Below are 17599 nucleotides of genomic sequence, written 5' to 3' on the forward strand. Positions count from 1 at the left end.
GAGAGGATCCAATAATCACTTGTGGCTTACATAAACACTCTTCCACACACTCGTGTTTACAGACTCACACCCAACTCTTCATACCCATGCACTCTTATATCCTTAAACACACACGTGTTCTCATGAACTCATATGGAAGCATGCTTACACACAGCGTTTCTCTTTTCCTTGCTTTCTGTCTCCCCCTTTTGTATATGCACACACACACGAATCCCACTTGTCGTACTCAGTGCGTGTTTTTTTTCCTTGCAGATTGTCTTTTAAGTTCTGATAGATTCCAAGAGATTTTGGTAAATCTCATGAAAAATGAACTCTTGACTTAGAGAATATTAAGTCTAGAGGAGACCTTGGCCTTACAGCTGACTTACATTTAGTTTTAGATTAGAATCTCTTGTTTTTTTTTAAAAGAAGGTTCCACATCCACCCTTGGTGACCCTTTCCATTGTTTACAAGGGCATTTTCAATGTAAACAGATTCTCCCTGATGTCTAGCCCAAATCCAGCATGTTGCACTCTAAGCCCATTTCTTCTTGCATCTTCACTGGAGATGGAGAACAGCTGATTATATCTCTCAATCTAATAACCCTTATATCTGCTGGCATTCATTTTGGATTTCCAAAAAGGGTTGGTAAGCCTGATATCAATGAGGTAAGTCACACTCCTCCAAGCTCAACTGCAGGCTTATGGTTTCCAAGTGACTTGGAGCTATGGCTCATCTATGGCAGCTCCATAATGGATAGGAGCATCCCACACAGAAGTTACCTTGTACTAGCTAAACAAGACTAATGTACTGTGTGGGACATAAGCTGGGGTGTTCAGGGCAGAGCCTTTGAGGGACATCCAGGAAAACACTCAGACAACCAGGGAACTCAAGCCATTTTTTTTTATTATTATGTGTCAAATAAAACCATTCTTTGCAGGGCATTAAACTTTCTGCTGAGGTTAATGATTCTTTATTTGAATAATACTTTTCAGTGAACAAGACTCCTTCATTTACATTAAATTCTTTGGTTCTCCTAAAAAACCTGAATAATTAGGCAGGACAGGTATTTTTATTCCCATTTTGGACATGAAGATACAGAATCTTAGAGAGGTTGTGACTTGCTCTTGATCAATAAGGCTAGGATGAAGCAGAGCTAAGACCAGAACCCAAAAATCCTTGTTCTAATTTCTGAGCTCTTTTCAAAGTTTCGTCTTATATTTCCATCAAAGGATGACAGAGAAGTAGCCAGTTACATGGTTTGTTTTAGACCAGGAAATATTCAAGGGTGATGGTCAACCCAATGAATTGCACTATCAACTTGTGTCTTTACATTGTTTTACTGCTTGAACACAGTGGCTGCCCAACTTATGTATTCACATTGTTTGGCTGTTGGGGACACTGTAATGGAAAAGAAGGCTGAATCCTGGTTTGAGAATGGTGTGGGATCAGAGGGACTGGGAGAGAGAGAGAGAGCTGTTTTGAGATTATCCAGAGGATCACCTTTCTGTAGAATAAATCAACAGAGATTTGAAAGAATCTCCTAGTGTTCAATTTACTTCAATTCAACATGTATTTATTAAGTATTTAATATTTTCTAGATTCTAAGGAGTTAGGGATACAAAAAAAGAAAAAAAGGCAGAATCCATGTCCTCAAGGTACTATGTATTCTATTAGAGAGGACAAGACACATGGGAAGGATTATTTCATTTAAAAATTTTTTTATCCCCAGTCCCTAATACAGTTCCTGGCAAGCAGTAGGTGCTCAATAAATGTTTGTTGATCAAGAAATAGCTAACATATAAGTTATAAAATGATAAAACAGACAATGATCAAAAGACAATGACAAATAAGATTGACTTGAGAAGTCAAGGAGGAAGGTAAGTGGTATTTTCTGAAGGTGTTTGATTTATGTGATCTTTCTGTGTTGTTGTTATTGTTTGCTGGGGACAAAGTGGAAGGTCTGAGAGGCTAGTAGCGAAACAGTCTTGGTCAAGAGGAAGGATTCCCATTATGGAACCCACCTTTCCTTACCAAGAGTCAGTATGTGGTAAAGGAAGGAAAACTGAATTTAGAGTTAAAGGACTCTGAGTTTGAATCTTTGCTGCTTACTGGCAGTATAACCTTGGCACTGAGTGACTTGACTTCTATGGTCTTTGGTTTTCTCATCTGTTAAATATGGAGGTCAAACTAATCACTGAAGTCCCTTCTAGCTCTAAATCCTTAATGAAGTAGCAGGAGACCCTGTTCCTCTAGTCGATTCTCACATATTAATTAGTTTACAGACCATTTGGGTCAAAGTTAGGTATGGTGGACACAAGATTTGTTGGCTGAAGAGATATTGTTGAAGACTTGAGAGAACCCTGAAGATTTTTCAGGGAAGGGAATAAATTTAACTGATGGCTTAAGTTTAGCTGATGCCTTGAAAGAAAGTGTCCCCTCCCCACTGAATCTACCCACCTTGAATTTTGCCCTTGTATGATGTCTAATTTCCCCAAGAACTTAAGGATCTGTAATTTTATTGGGTCATTAGCCCTTTCAAAAATGCAGATTTCAACCCCTCTGTAATTCAGTAGATGGTTTTTCAGAGTTGCTGTGACCAATAAGGTACCTTAATGATCAACCTGGTGATGAACTTTCCCAAATAGAGCAAGATTGGTTCTCAGATAACAGGTTTACAATATTTCACCAGGCCCCTACTTAAAGTGCTTCCACATTTCCAGAGCTGGTGCTTCACCAGCATAGTCTGACTATAGTGTTAGTCCCTATCTATAGTGAAATCTTGGAGAGAACCTTAGGGAAAGAATTCACCCAAATAGTCTAAAAATGATTAGGTTATAGATAGGAGTAAAGTATTTATCTGATCTAATCCAAACCCGAAGGTATTTATTGAATATCTACAATGAATAAGGCATTGGGCTAAATATGGAGGATACAGGGATGCTATGAAAACCAGTTCTTACATTCAAGAAGATAAATAAGCTTAGGTCTAAGGAACACTGCTTTAAAGACTCTAAAAGACATGCCACCTTTCTTTTAGAGAACTATGGTATTCCTTTTTGAGTTTGAGAAATGGACAAGAGAATAGAGATAATTTAGTCAAGATAATTGAAGCTGAGATTATGAAAGGGCAATGTCTGGCAAAGACATTATCAATTGTTCTTTGTCCATCAGGACTCATGAATCTTAGCCTCAGGACTTGGCATTGAAAATGCCAAATATAATAATGAGTGCAAAATGAGGCACAACTAATAGAAGCTACAAAATCTTTTCCTGGCATTCTTTTTTTTTTTTTTAAACCTTACCTTCTGTCTTAGAATCAATACTGTCTTGGTTCCAAGGCAGAATGTGAGCTGGAGAAAATGAAAATGGAAAAGCATTTCAGTATCTTTGCCAAGAAAATCCAAAATAGGATCTAAAAGAGTCAGAAATTACTCGAACAACCACCACCACTTGCACCAATACTAATGGTGAAGATTTAATTTGTTTAGTAAGAGACAGTAGCATCTGAATGAAAGGTTCAGCCTTCTCACTACTCTGAGGAGGAAACTGGGATGTAGGGAGGTTAAGTGATCTGTCCAGGCTCACACAATAAACAGGGTATCTGTACCAAGTTCTATGTGTCTAAGGCCAGTGCTTTATCTACTGTCCCATACTGCCTCCCTTTGGTTTAAAAACAAACGAACAAAAGGCAATCACGTGGGATAATTATGTAAGGGGAGGGTTGTACCAAGGCTTTAATCCTCATCAGCATCAGCATCTTTCCTTATATTTGTAGAGCCTTTTATATCCCTCTAAGCACATCTATTAACTCCTTTCCTAATGGCCAGTAATGGCTTTGCCAGAAATAATCTAGCTTCCGGGCACTTGCTTCTGATCTTAGCTTTGCCTGGGTCCAGATGCCCTCCATGTTTTTTATCCAATAGTTTTTCAGCAAGATAGGTTCCTCTTTTTAAATCCAACCTTCTCCTCCTGACAAGGGATCTCTGATTATCCCAGCTTTTGTCCCAACTCTTCTGCTTTAGGGGTGATTCTAGGGACCCTTTCTTCAGAGAGTCTCACTTAGGCAGAGGCATAGTCAATGGACCTGTTCAGAAAATGAGCAGGAGATTTTGAACCAAGAGGAGCTGGCATTGGTATCTGCCTTTATTATTAGTGTCCTGTTCATTTTAAAATAGATCTGCATTTTCTAAGGTCATGGAGCAAGCAGCTAAGTGATTCAGTGGAGAGAACTGGAGCTAGAGTCTAGAAGACTTAGCTTGATTCTTGCCTCAGACACTAACTAGCTGTGTGACCCTGGGTGAGTCATTTAAATGCTATTTGCTTCAATTTCCTCAGCTGTAAAATGGGGATGACAATAATTTTTCCTATCTCACAAGGTTACTGTGAGCATCAAATGATATATGTTAAGCACTTTGCAAACTTTGGGTCCATTTTTAAGCATATTTCTGTTCATGTACTCCTTTAACATTCAGAGCCAGAGATAATGGTAAGAAAATGGATCCCTAAGGAGAATTTTTAAAAGTCTCAGTACAGACTCCACAGGCAGCTAGATCCCTGAAGCACAATGTAGACATTTTCCCTTTGTGAATTTTCTCTGTTTACTTAATGCATATAAGGTTTCTCTCATTTTCCAAATGGGCAGCAAGGTGGCACGATGGATAGAGTGCTGAGTCTTGATTCAAAAAGACTTTTTGAGTTTAAATCTGGCCTTAGACATTAGCTGTGTGACCCAGGGTGAGTCACTTAACCCTTTTTACTTTTGTTGTTTTTTAATCTGCAAAATGAGCTAGAGAAGAAAATGGCAAACCATTCCAGTACCTTTGCCAAGAACACCCCAAATGGGGTCCCAAAGAATCAGACAGGATTGAAAAACTCCCAAAACTCTAGGAAGAATGTACAGATTTAGGATGTTCATATGAGTTGCCCATCTCAGTGCTCTTGTATTACATTTCTATAGCTCTTGTGGTTCTAAAGTGTGTTCTCTCATTTGATCTTTCTAGTAATGTTCTGAAGTTGGGGAGGAATTATTATTTCTGAGGCAGCATTGTATAATGCAGAGGGCACTGGATTTGGAGGTGGGAGACCTAGGTTCAAATCCTCACTGTTATTTACTATTATTATTGTGCTTTTTGTATGATCTTGGGCAAGCAATTCAGGAACTCTGAATTGAGGAACTTATTTTTCTTTTTCTGTAACATGATGGGGTAGGTCTAAATAATTTCTAAGATTTCTTCCAACTCTAAATCTATGATATCATGATCACCACTTGACAGAGAAGAAAACTGAGACAAGAGGTTACACCTCTCTCATGTTTGTCCAGGTGGTTCCTGGTGGTGTGGGAACTCGAACCCAAGTGACTTTCCTAAGCTATGCCTCTCTAGTGTCTCTGTACCTGGGACAATAGTTCATACATCTTGCCCAGGCATCTACCCTTTGTGGGCCACATTTGGTCTCTTGATACCAGCTGATATTCCATAGTAAAGGATGGCTCAGATCTCAACATTTCTTGTCCTGTAGGTGTCATGGATAAAAATCCAAGTGGTGAGACCATATTAGCCATGGATTATGAACCTTTCTCAGAAAAGATCCTTTGTCACTTTTCCAAATCCCTTTTATCAGCACCTCCTCCTAGAGGTCCCCTTCACTGCCTCTAGGTTCCCAGTTGAATGAGGAACAGATTTTATTACAAGGTCTTTCTTAGATTGTGCCAACATAGAAGCACTATGCTAGATGTGCTGAGGATTTAGCAAACAGGTTATTAAGTGATCAAATGCCTCTCTGATGATCAGTTGAAACTTCCCATGACCAAGGGCTTCTTGGAAGTCAAATTTCATCTCCCTTTGCTTCATTCTCCAGGACGTGGCTTCTTGCTTGATCTGCCACAGGATTTCCAATGCTTAAGACTCAATCATCTTTTTCTTCTTTTTTTTTAAATCATCTTTTAAGTGACTTTCTATGTGTGACACTGTATTAAGCATTGGGGATACAGAGAAAAGACAAAAAATAGTCTTTGTTCTTTTTTCTTTTTTTAAAAAACCTTTAACTTCCTTCTTAGAATCAATACTGTGTATTGGTTCTAAGGCAGAAGAATGGTAAGGGCTAGGCAATGGGGGTTAAGTGACTTGCCCAGGGTCACACAGTTAGGAAGTGTCTGAGGTCAGAGTTGAACCTAGGACTGCTTGACTCTCAAGCCACTGAGCTACCTAGCTGCCCCCAGTAGTCCTTTTTCTTAAGGAGCTTCTGTTCTCTTGGAGTGATACAACATTTAAGTAGATAAATAAATACAATTCAAGAAGACAGCATTAACAACTAGAGGGAACCAGTAAAGGTTTTTTGTAGAGGTGGCGTTTATGTTGAGCTTTGAAGGAAGCTGACAGATGACTTGAATTGTTCTGGGTTGATGGTAATCTCATTTCACCATTGCTTCCTAAGTGGGTGGCAGAGCCAGAATACCTGTGGCTGAGAACTCAGACCCAGAATTATTTTGGTATTTCCTAGGACAGCCATGCCTGTTAATGAAGTGTAAATGATTCTGTTTTGCTTGGTGCCTGGTCATTAGGGATGAGTACAGTGATGGTGGTCTGGGCAGCTAGGTGGCATAATGGATAGAGTGTCAGACCTAGAGTCAGGAAGACTCATCTTCCTGAGTTCAAATTTGGCCTCGGATACTTACTAGCTGTGTGACTTTGGGTAAGTCATTTAACCCTGCTTGCCTCAGTTCTTCTGTAAAATGAGCTGGAGAAGGAAATGGTAAATCATTCTTTGCCAAGAAAACCCCAAGTGGGCTCACAAATACTTGGATACAACTGAAATGACTGAATAATAATAGCAGTCAGATTGAGGATGGAAGGGAAGAAATTTTTAAAAAAGTGGCAAGCTGGCACACTATGCAGATAAAATCATCTAAAAGGAAAAGAGTAAGGGCAGCAGGTTTATCAGGGCTCCCTTCTGCAAACAGAAAAATCAGGCTGGCATTTAAGGTGCTGCACAACTGAGTTCTCCCTTACATCTTTAAATTTATATAGCAATTTATATACATGTTTCCCCATAATCATCTGATAAAGCAGCTAGGGCAAGACTTACTGTCCTCATTTTACATAGGGGGAAATAAGCATGAGGAATCAGAAACTTGCTCATTCACCTATAGCTAGTAAAATGTCCAAACTCAGATTGGAAGCAAGTCTAAAAATAAAAAATCTAGAACTCTTTCCACAATTGCTTTATCCCCTACTACTTGCTATTAATCAGTCAGGCTGGTGTACTTCTTACTGTTCTCTATTCCCCGCTGCCCAGGCTCATGTCCCACTCCATACTTCTGTTTATCTTTCCCCCCTCCTGGAATGACCTGCCTCCTCTTCTGTAACTGTCCAAATCCTGGCCATATTTCGAATCCCACTTTCATGAAATATAAGATCCTGGAGACAAGAGCTGTTACTTTTGTCTTCGTGTCCCCAAGACCTTGCATGGTGTCTGATGCACCATAGATGCTTCATAAATGCCTATTGGTAGATTGACCACCTTAGGTCACAGTAATCTCTCCTTTCTTTGAACTCCTCCTATTGACCATTGCTTTGTAGTTTAACAACTGATTTTTCTCCAATGGTTTCAAGAGTGTGCCTTCCCAACTAGAGTGCATACTCTTATAGGACCAGAAAAATGCTCTTATTTTCTAATCACTAGCACAATGCTGGAGGACATTATAGGCACCCAGGGACAAACATTAATATGACTCTCCATCACTGTATGTGTAGAAATCAAGTATCAGAGCTGACAATTACATGGTGTTTTGAAAGTGTTTACTACAAATATGATCTCATTTCATCTTCACACTAACCCTATGAAAAAAAGATGCTATTATTACCCCAATTTTAGAGATGCTGTTTTTATAGGTAGGTACTATTATTATCATTCCAGTTTTAGTGATGAAGAAGCTGAGGGTCAGAAAGATTAAAGGATTTGATCAGAGTCTTACAGCAAATAAATGATCAGAATTCAAATTCAGGTATGTCTTGCTCCAAGCTCAGTACTGCATCCAGTATCCTATCCTGCCAACTCTAATATGTCATCTTAAGGAAATTTGAGGGGTATTAAGTTGACTCCTCCTGGACATTTGAAACAAGAAAAAGAATTCTTTTATACAGAGAATCTGGAGAACTGAGTTCTGATGCTGGCTTTTCTACTCAAAAGCTATATGATTTTGACCATTCTATCTCTAAGATTCTATAGTTCTGCCAATTGTGAATGCTGTAGCGATGACATCATTTGTCAAAGTAGAATGTACCTATGAATTAAATAGCATTTATTGAGGTAGTCTGATACTGGATCTCTGGAACAGCTTATGCCTCTTGGTTAAGTAGATGGGTAGGTAAGTAGCTTAGTTTGCAACACAGTTAGGATCTCACTGGCTGGCAGTGTCCTGGATTAAGCTGTTCATCTCTGTGGTCTGTGTTTTGGTGTCAAATGGCTTTTGAGCACTAGAGGGCCCCAGCAGAATGTACAATAGTCATCTGGCACTTGGTGAAAAAGAGAGGTGGGCGTAGCTTCTAGCAATAGAGAAGCTTCTGCACTAAAGGACCAGAAACTAGAATTCAGATTGTTCCGTTGCAGGGAGTTTGAAAGCTGATCAAAATGACGGCAAAGTCTAGAATCTGGGAAAAGAATAGAGTTCTTGATCTAAGTATGAGACAGAGACATGACAAAAAAGAAAAAAAAAAGAAATGTATTTTTCTAATCACTGAGAAGAGAATGGGTTTGGTTTGAAATCCAGAAGCCCTTGACTTAGTCGTGAATAAGGAAGGTCCTCGATGGAGTCAAAAGTGTTATCATCTAGATGTTTTGGAAAATAGTAGCCCACATTTATACAAGGTCTTTAACATTGTAGGAGCACTTTATATATGTTGTTTCATTGGGAGTTCACAACAAGTGTGTGAAGTCAACACTGCAGATATCCTATTTTAGAGTAGAGTAGAGAAACTGAGGCTGAAAGAGTTTTAGTAGTTTACTCAGTCATATGACCTGCATAGAAGGTATCCCCCAAATAAACTTTCAAAGCTTCACTAAGGCTTTTGGGATATCCTATATGTCAGAGGTAGAATTCAAATCCAAGTACATTGTTCTATCCACTGAACTAAGCTGACTCATTTCTACATTTTTTGGGAAAGTGATAGGGGAGTATGGTGCAAGCAATAGAAGACTAGTTGTGTATTCAGTTCAGTTCGTGTTTATGATGCACTTAACAGATATGAAGCACTTTGCATGGGTTTGGAACACGGTGTTAACAAGGACAGTTATGGTCCTCAAGGAACTTACATTCTACTTTGAAGGTTATGATGATGTTCATAGAAGAGTCATACAAAGTAGGGAATAATGGGATCAAAAGGGAAATTAAGTGCTCTAGAAATATTTGAGGAAAGAGTGAGATTATTAACAACAGGGGACTGAATTCTTCATGGAGGAACTAGAATCCAAGACGAGCCTTAAAGAAAGGGGAGTAATGTGAAATAAGAGGTTGAATCCATATTGTTACTGGAGGGCTTTAGATGCCAGGCTGAGGATTTTTTTTAATCCTAAAGGCAATGGAGAACCATTGACAGTTTTAAAGCAGAAGAATAACACGATCAAATCTACATTAGGAAGATTATTTTGGTAGCTCTCTGGGGGATAGATTGGTGGCAAGGTGAAAAAGTGGCAGGAAAGAGATAAATTAGAAAGTAATTACATAGTTTTAGTGATGTCTTAATGTTCTAAACTTAGGTCATTGCAGTGTAAGTGAAGGGGATGAATTTGGGAGATTTTCTAGACATAAATGGGATGTAGCAACTGGTTGGATATAGAAGACAAAGGGTAAATAGATGTCTTTGATTTTTCATATCCCATTGAGTGGGACTGTATTACCCAAAACAGAAAAGGAGAGCTTGAAGGAGGAGGTAGGTTTAGGAGAGAAGAGGATAAATTAAGTTTTAAACATGTTGAATTTGAAGTGCTGACAGTACATTCAGGTAGAAATATCCAGTAGACATTTTGAGATGAGAGATTGCTGTTTAGGAGATATATTCAGACTGGATATATGGAATTTAAAAATATCAGCATTAAGGTGATCATTGAACCCATGGCAGCAGATGAGATCACCAAGTCTAGATGGAGGGGGTGGGAGCTGATACTAATGAAAGGAGACTTAGAAGGAACTATCAAATAGGTCTTATCTAGTTACCAAAAGAAAACAGTGTTACAGAAACTAAGGAAACATGTCAATGATAAAGCTACAGAAAAAATCAAATAAAATGAGAATGAGAAAGAGAACATATCTAATTTGAAAAAAGAATTATACATTATTTTTAAAAGTTTTTTCTGGGTTAGTGACCTGGGACTTCTTTCTGGAATCCACATCTCTATAAGTCCTGTTTGCATGTCACCCTGACTTCCACATCAGAGAGGATTACTGTTAATAGGATTTTCTACTTAGCAGCGAGGAGCATGTCTCATCCCATACCTGCACAGTGTCTTCTTATAGAGGAATATGGGCCCAATTTGTCACTTTTTCTTTTTAGTCTTGGTCTTTCTGAAGGCAAATCCAGCTTATCCTGCATGCAATCCAGAATGTATATGTTCAGATGACAGCTTTGGCAGGTATGGAATGTTGGCAGTGTCCCCAGGAGCCCCCAGGAGATTGATTTACTTTAGGAATTCTATGGTATGAGAGTTTGGGGTATTTTGTAAGATATATCTAATATCGTATTGATTATTCATTTCAATTAATGTTATGGCCCTTTTTTGTGGATGCTGATGGTGTCTTCAGGTGGAAAGGGCCAGCAGACATTTGGAGATGAGAGGTTACTGTTTAGGAGATATATTCAGATGGGATATTTGGAATTAAGAATATCAAAATAAAGGTGATCACTGAACCCATAGTAGCAGATGAGATCACCAAGTCTAGATAGAGGGGGAAAAAGAGCCTTGGGGGAGATTTCTTTTTTTCTTCTTCTATGTTCAAAAATGAGATTAATAGCAGCTAGAAATTTTTGTAGGAAATATAACATTTTTCTTTTTCAAAGTTTTTATTTTTTCCTTTGATTCTTCTAATATCTAGTTTGGGGACTGTGAGGAGATTGTGATTGAGGAGATACTGAGAAGGAACATTAGATCTCAAAGGATCATGAATCAGACAGTTTATTACTCTAAGACAAGGAAATACATGTGGTTCCCTTGTCCTTCAGTTGCATCAGTGGCTTAGGCATACAATGGGCTGTGTACCCTAATAGAGAACACAGATCTAGGTTTCTACCCTTGTGGAACAGTTTTACAGGACTGAGTGGGAGAAAGACTTTAGGAGCTATCAATCAGCGGGTTTGATTGTCAGCCCTATTCTCCCCAAATCAACTACAAGGACATTGTAATTAGTAACAATTGCTAACCTTACATATCTGGGATTGATGTAGTTTCCTAAGCTGATAGTTTACTAATATTACAATCCTAATCCTAAATGTAACTGAACAAGCCAGTTGTTGGGTATAAAGGAACTTCTTGGTATGCAGACAGATTAAATTGTTAAACATAGAGTCACTTATGTCAGATAGGGCCTAGCAATAAATGTCTTCACAGGGAGAACAGTTGTACAAATGCAAAAAAACCTGGATTTGGGTTTGAATCATGACTCGGCTATTTATTAGTTATGTGTCCTTAGGTAAATTACTCTCTGGCCTCAGTTTCCTCATCTGTAAGATGAGAGGAAGTTGGACTAGACATTCTCTAATATAACTTTCAGGTAGGAATTCTATGTCATTTTAAAGACTTACCGATTTTTCTGCAGGTCTCTGTTGTGCATGGATACTTCTTTGACAAAGATCTTAGGAAACATCCCCGAAGATACCAAGAAACTTAGAATAGAAAACTCTCACTTAACTGAACTGCCTTATGGATCTTTTCCTAACAACAGTGCCTTGGAATTCCTTTGGCTCAACTTTAATAATATCACAGTGATTCACCCAGGAGCCCTGGAGCATCTTAGAGACTTGAAAGAACTGAGGCTGCAGGGGAACATGTTATGTACAGTACCATGGACAGCGTTCCAAGCAACTCCAGGTCTAAACATCCTTGATCTCAAACACAACCGACTTGATGTTCTGCCCAAGCAAGCACTTCAGTATTTGATTAACCTTACCTACTTAGACTTGTCCTTTAATGAACTTACGGTGGTTTCTGAGGATGTCTTCGTCCAATGGCCCATGTACCAGAGGAGCCAGCAACACATTACTGGGACTGAAGGCATTTCCAATGTGGTGTTGGCTTTGCACAATAATCCATGGATGTGTGACTGCCATCTAAAGGGCCTAGTCCAGTTTTTAAAATTCATCAGACCCCCTGTAATACTAATGAACTCCTACCTAATGTGCCGGAGTCCTCTGTCAAAGGCAGGACAATTTTTCTATGAAGTAGAGCTCACTAGCTGCATGAAGCCAAAGACTTCAACTCCCAATTCTAACATCACTGTCCAAGTGGGGCTAAACATCACTCTAAGCTGTCTGGCACAGGCCAGTCCCTTACCAAATATTATATGGACTTACCCACTGAAGAAATTGAGGGAATTTGATGGTAAGTCATGATACTTCATATTTTTTCCCCTCAGGGGAAAGGGAAGGCTCTGCATAGTTCTGTGGATGTTTGGAATAATACCAAGTGTGGTAACTGCCTGGTGGACAAGATAATTATTGCTTACACTTGAATTTAGGTGCAGGAAGTGATAATCTAAGATATTTACAGTTATGGAGTAGATCAGGGTTTACTAAAGGCAGTGTCAACCAGAAGACTCTTTAACCATAGGTACTTTTCACTGGGGAGCTGGGGCAGGCAGTCTGCTTAGGAGGATAGTTAAAATAAATGACACAAATTATTCTAACTCCCTTCTGTGACTACGTTACCACAGAGTGGATGAGTATAGTTGAACCTGTACTGCTGGGATTGGGGCTTTCTCACTATTTCAAATTAAAACCTTCCTAAGCTTTCTTCAGAACATCTGCAGAAAAGCAGCTCAGGCTAAATAGTGTATGACTGCCAGTCTTTGGTGGAAGAGCCAGGAGATGGAGGAATGTGATTCCTGATAAAAACTGAAGCAGAAGAGCAAAATATAAAGACTTTATGCAAGTACATGCCTATTACATAGAAAGTAAATAGAATTAATACAAGATTTGTATGTTTTGAGCTGGTTCACATGCCAGTAATATAACTACTGGTCTTTCCACTCAGAAATCAGTTTAAAATTGTACATAAGGAATATTTAATTCAAAATGATCATAGATATGTGTTGGGAGCTAAGACTGGTTTAGGATGCAATGTTAAATGTGGAATAAAAACTTTCAAGTTCAAATTCTGCTTAGATATTTACTAGTTTAAACACTTTGATGCCTCCAGGCAAATCACTTAATCTCTCTGAGCCTCCATTTCCTTCTCTGTAAAATGGTGATAATAGAAGCAACTACCTCACAAGGTTATGATGAAGATCAGTGAGATACTACACACATATATTTACATGTGTATTCCTTTATATGTAAATATGTCTTTTCTTCTCTCCCTTTTCTCCTTTTTCTTTTCCTTCTTGATCTCTTTGATTTTTCCCTTTTTCTTTTCTCTTTTCCTCCTATTTTTATCATATAATCTTTACAGACTTTTAAAATACCCAGCGATATTTCATTGTCATTGATGCTCTAAAATGGATGTACAAAAATATCTAGAAGGTAGGGCATATATATTCACATACCCCCTATATATGTATGTGTACATATGAACACATTGATCTTAATGCACTGCATACATATAAACTACATATGAAGTCACACAGAAAACAATAGGTTTAATGCAAAGTCAGAGCTATTTCCCAGCCTTCATAGACTCCTGTTCAGAAGATTCTGGCCTTTGTTCATGATTTGACAGATTTGTGCATGTAATTTTTCATGCTTATGTATCCAGTGGACCTGGAAACAATACATCCTTAGCCTGTTGCTCTACAATTTCTAGAACATCGGAGTAAAACCTTCAAAATTCATTGTCCTTCGTGTTTGGTCTAGATGTTGCTGGATGGGTGGTTGGAAACATACCTATACTTGACTTTTCTCACTTTATATACTTATGTTAGGCAGATAGACCCTTATTTTAGGATTGTATGTCAATTAATCAGCTAACAAGCATTTATTTAATGTCTATTAAAAAATGAAACTGTCTCTTTGGGGGTATTTTGAAGCTCAAATTAAATAATGGATGTAAAGCACTTTGCAAAGCTTAAATACAATATAAATGTCAGTTGTTATTATTAACCTGCTTTCACCATACCTTCAATTTAGTGATGACTTCATTCCTTGATCCTTCTATTGTACTCCTGTTGAACTCAAGCAATATTTATAGAGCTGTACAGGGGTGTGCTAGTAAATGTTTAATGCAGAGGGCTCTCTGGGGGGAAAAGTATGTACACATTTTAAAAAGTTTAATCTGCATTATTAACATTTTATTAAGCCTAGACAATCAAACTCTCCCGAGGCATAAAGCCCTCATTTGTATATGGTTTTGGAGCTGTAAATATTCACACTGAAAATTTAATAATAGTTCTTGCTCTCAAGAAATTGTATTAAAAACTATGGAGACACAAAAAAGAAATTATATTCTATAGAGGAAGACAAATATACCTATATAAACATGGAACACACACACACACACATATATATGTATAATGGATAAAAGTAATTTTGAGATGGGAAAGTTCTTGATAGTCAGCTGGGGTGATCTGGAAAGGGTATATGGAGTAGAAGGTGGCATTTGAGTTGAAATTAGAAGGAAATTTTATAAATATTCTAAGAATTCAGATAGAAATGAAGAAGCAGATGTATCTGAAAAACAGGAATTCATGGTTTACCAGAGTCTGCTTTGGAAAAACCTGGCTAAATTTATCTAGATCTTCAGACTTTTGGAATATTTATAGGAATCAGTCTCAGTTCTCTAGTTAGGACAGGTATTACCTTTGCTTTTCTAGTCCATAGATAAGTGACAACAAACTTGGTGACATGACTTTTTTTTGAGGGGTGGGGGATAGCACCATATCTCAAAACCCAGAACAGTTACTTATAATCATAGAGATGGGCTGAATTCAGGCCTGTGTGAGCATCAGTGCACCAGCAATGATGTTTATTTTTAAAGTTTTGATCTCCCTAATCTTATTTTTTTACCCCTAGCATCTACCTCTCCTACTGGGGAAGACTCTATCCAGTCTGAATTGGTGATACCTTCAGCTCATCTGACAGATAGTGGCAACTACACCTGTGTGGCCACCAACTCCATGGGCAGCAGCTCTATCTCCATCTTCCTCCATGTTCAGCCTCGTCAGGCTGTGCCCTCTTCCTCTTCCTATTTGGCTTCCTTGGAGGAGCATTCTTACATTTACATGAGTATTACCAAGCAGACTGTTTATGGAATTGTGCTAGAGTGGTATGCAGTGACAGACAACCCTTCAGAGACCTGGTTCACACTCTACTTTGGGATATATGAAGCTATCAAGAAGGAAATTATATCTATTGGCCCTGGGATCAATACTTACTGGGTGAATGATCTGCTTCCAGCCACAAAATATGAGGCATGCATCAGCTTACAGAGCCAGCCACCCCGCAAGGATCAGTGCATTGTCTTTATAACAGGTAATGACATCAGTGAGCTAGAGAAGAGGGAGAAGATTATCCACATCATTGTTGTGGTATGTGCTTTGGTTCTGGCGGTGCCTGTAGGCATGTATGTCTGTACCTCTGAGGCCCATTTTGGTTGCTTGAGCCACTGTTTGGACCGTTGTCCTCAGAGGAGGAATGGATCGAGATGCCCTGGCACTGTCATAGAGAGCAGGGATACCATGTTCAACAACCTGGCAACTGGAATTGAGGAGAACCTCTCTCTTGGGGAGATCAGAGAGGATCAGAGATGGAAAAACGAGAAGGAAGGATCATCCAACATATCTCAAACCGAGAATCAAAATAGTGTTTACCTTTTCTAGCTAGACTAACTCCAAGGCAGGTCAACTTGGAAATTATCAGTCAAACCGCCAACTGGGCAAGGCAAAGTCCTCTTCCTGTGAACTCTATGGTTCCCCTTTGGTCTGGAAATATTGCTGAACCACCAGAAGTCGAGCATGTTTCACCTTTTAACTGTAAGCTCAATATTCTCAAGAATATTGTCAATATAGCAATGGCTCTGAGATCTCATTGGTGGGGATGCCTCTACCACCACAGACTCTAATCTATCCATGCCTTCTCATCCCAAGTGACTCTTGTCCATTCCTTCCCGTAAATTCTCCATTAGAGATCTACTCATTGTAGGTCTTTTAACATAAAGTGAGTACTGTTGTCCTCTTTATAAGGCTAGCAGGAAGTAGACTTGTCTGTGATACAAATGATCTGGGTGCCATTCTCTAATGAGTGAGAATATCACTCAGAGAAATACCTAACTGCCCTCAAAGCATAGCCCATTTGGAAGTCTTTCACACCATCGCACCAGCACATTCCTTATAGTGTGTCTATTAGAACATTTTTTAAAGTATGTAAAGGAAGCAACTATCATTAGTTTCACTAATGGGTTGTGTGTTGTGGGGAAAGTTAGTTCTTCTATACAGTGCTATTGTGAAATTCTTTTATTCATTAATGCCACCTTGTAAATAATCCTGTAAGTAATGCCATCCTGAATGCATATAGGACCATTTTGTAAGCATAGTGACTCCCTTGCTGCTGCTGAAGGAATTGGGAATATTTATGATTCTTTAGGTAGACAATGTTGTGATGGATTGCAAAAGCTACAAAACTCCATGCCCTATGACTTCTTAATAGGACTATGTTCTAAGAATGCCATTGAAAGGAAAAACAAGACTTATTTGTTCCAAAATATTCCCAACAGCATTATTTCAGAAAAAAGCCACAGACATAATGATTAGTGAATTGCTGGACAAATTGTGCTACATAAACATAATAGAATTTCGTTTTACTATATTTATTGGCCATTATAAATGACAGTATGAGGATTGAGAAACATGCAGGCACCCATATTAAGTGATATATATATATGTATATATATATGTATAGTGAAGAAAGCACAATCTGAATAGTCACATACACACTGTTAACTATGCAAAAACCACAGTATAAAGAGTATTAAAATTCCAGAAAAAGACACAGAATAAAAAGTTCAAAAGGGGACATACAAGTAAACAAGATGTCATTATTTTGCTAAAGCAAATATATACTATTAAAGTTATAAATATTTTGGAGCTTATGTTTTTCACTTGATCACCTTTTATTTTGTTTATCTGAATGTTTTTGTTGATGCTCATCAATTTTAGTATTAAAAATTAAAATGGCGATTGAATGAAAAGATGGTGGCAATAACTATGGAATTCAGGTGCACCCGTCCTTGACATGAAGTGACTACTATGAAAAGATAAAGAAACCTTAGTTTTGACATGTGTGGTAAAATATGATTATAAGCACTGCTACCAAGGAGACAGGCTTGTGGATCTCATGAACTTAAAATTCTGAGCTGCAGAAGGTCAAGCTGATTGGATGTCCACACCAAGTTTATGGTTAGCCCCTTAGAGTAGGGGCCC

General features: G+C 38.4%; 1 protein-coding gene across 1 annotated transcript; it reads left to right on the top strand.

Annotated features, from left to right (window-relative positions):
- The first annotated feature begins 10498 nt into the window (after positions 1 to 10498).
- On the top strand, positions 10499 to 16000 carry LRIT2 (leucine rich repeat, Ig-like and transmembrane domains 2). The gene is made up of 3 exons (XM_044660233.1): positions 10499 to 10608; positions 11789 to 12570; positions 15195 to 16000. The coding sequence occupies exons 1-3, from the start codon at positions 10499 to 10501 to the stop codon at positions 15998 to 16000; spliced, it is 1698 nt and encodes a 565-aa protein (XP_044516168.1).
- Positions 16001 to 17599: the final 1599 nt, after the last annotated feature.

The sequence above is a fragment of the Gracilinanus agilis genome, chromosome 2 (assembly GCF_016433145.1).
Source record: "Gracilinanus agilis isolate LMUSP501 chromosome 2, AgileGrace, whole genome shotgun sequence".
Lineage (NCBI taxonomy): Eukaryota > Metazoa > Chordata > Mammalia > Didelphimorphia > Didelphidae > Gracilinanus > Gracilinanus agilis.

What these genes read in the sequence shown, in the direction of transcription:
- LRIT2 (XM_044660233.1), top strand. Translation starts at nt 10,499, where the DNA reads ATGGGCCCAATTTGTCACTTTTTCTTTTTAGTCTTGGTCTTTCTGAAG. An exon ending in TCAGATGACAGCTTTGGCAG is followed by an intron (nt 10,609 to 11,788) that starts GTATGGAATGTT and finishes ATTTTTCTGCAG; the next exon opens with GTCTCTGTTGTGCATGGATA. An exon ending in GAAATTGAGGGAATTTGATG is followed by an intron (nt 12,571 to 15,194) that starts GTAAGTCATGAT and finishes TTTTACCCCTAG; the next exon opens with CATCTACCTCTCCTACTGGG.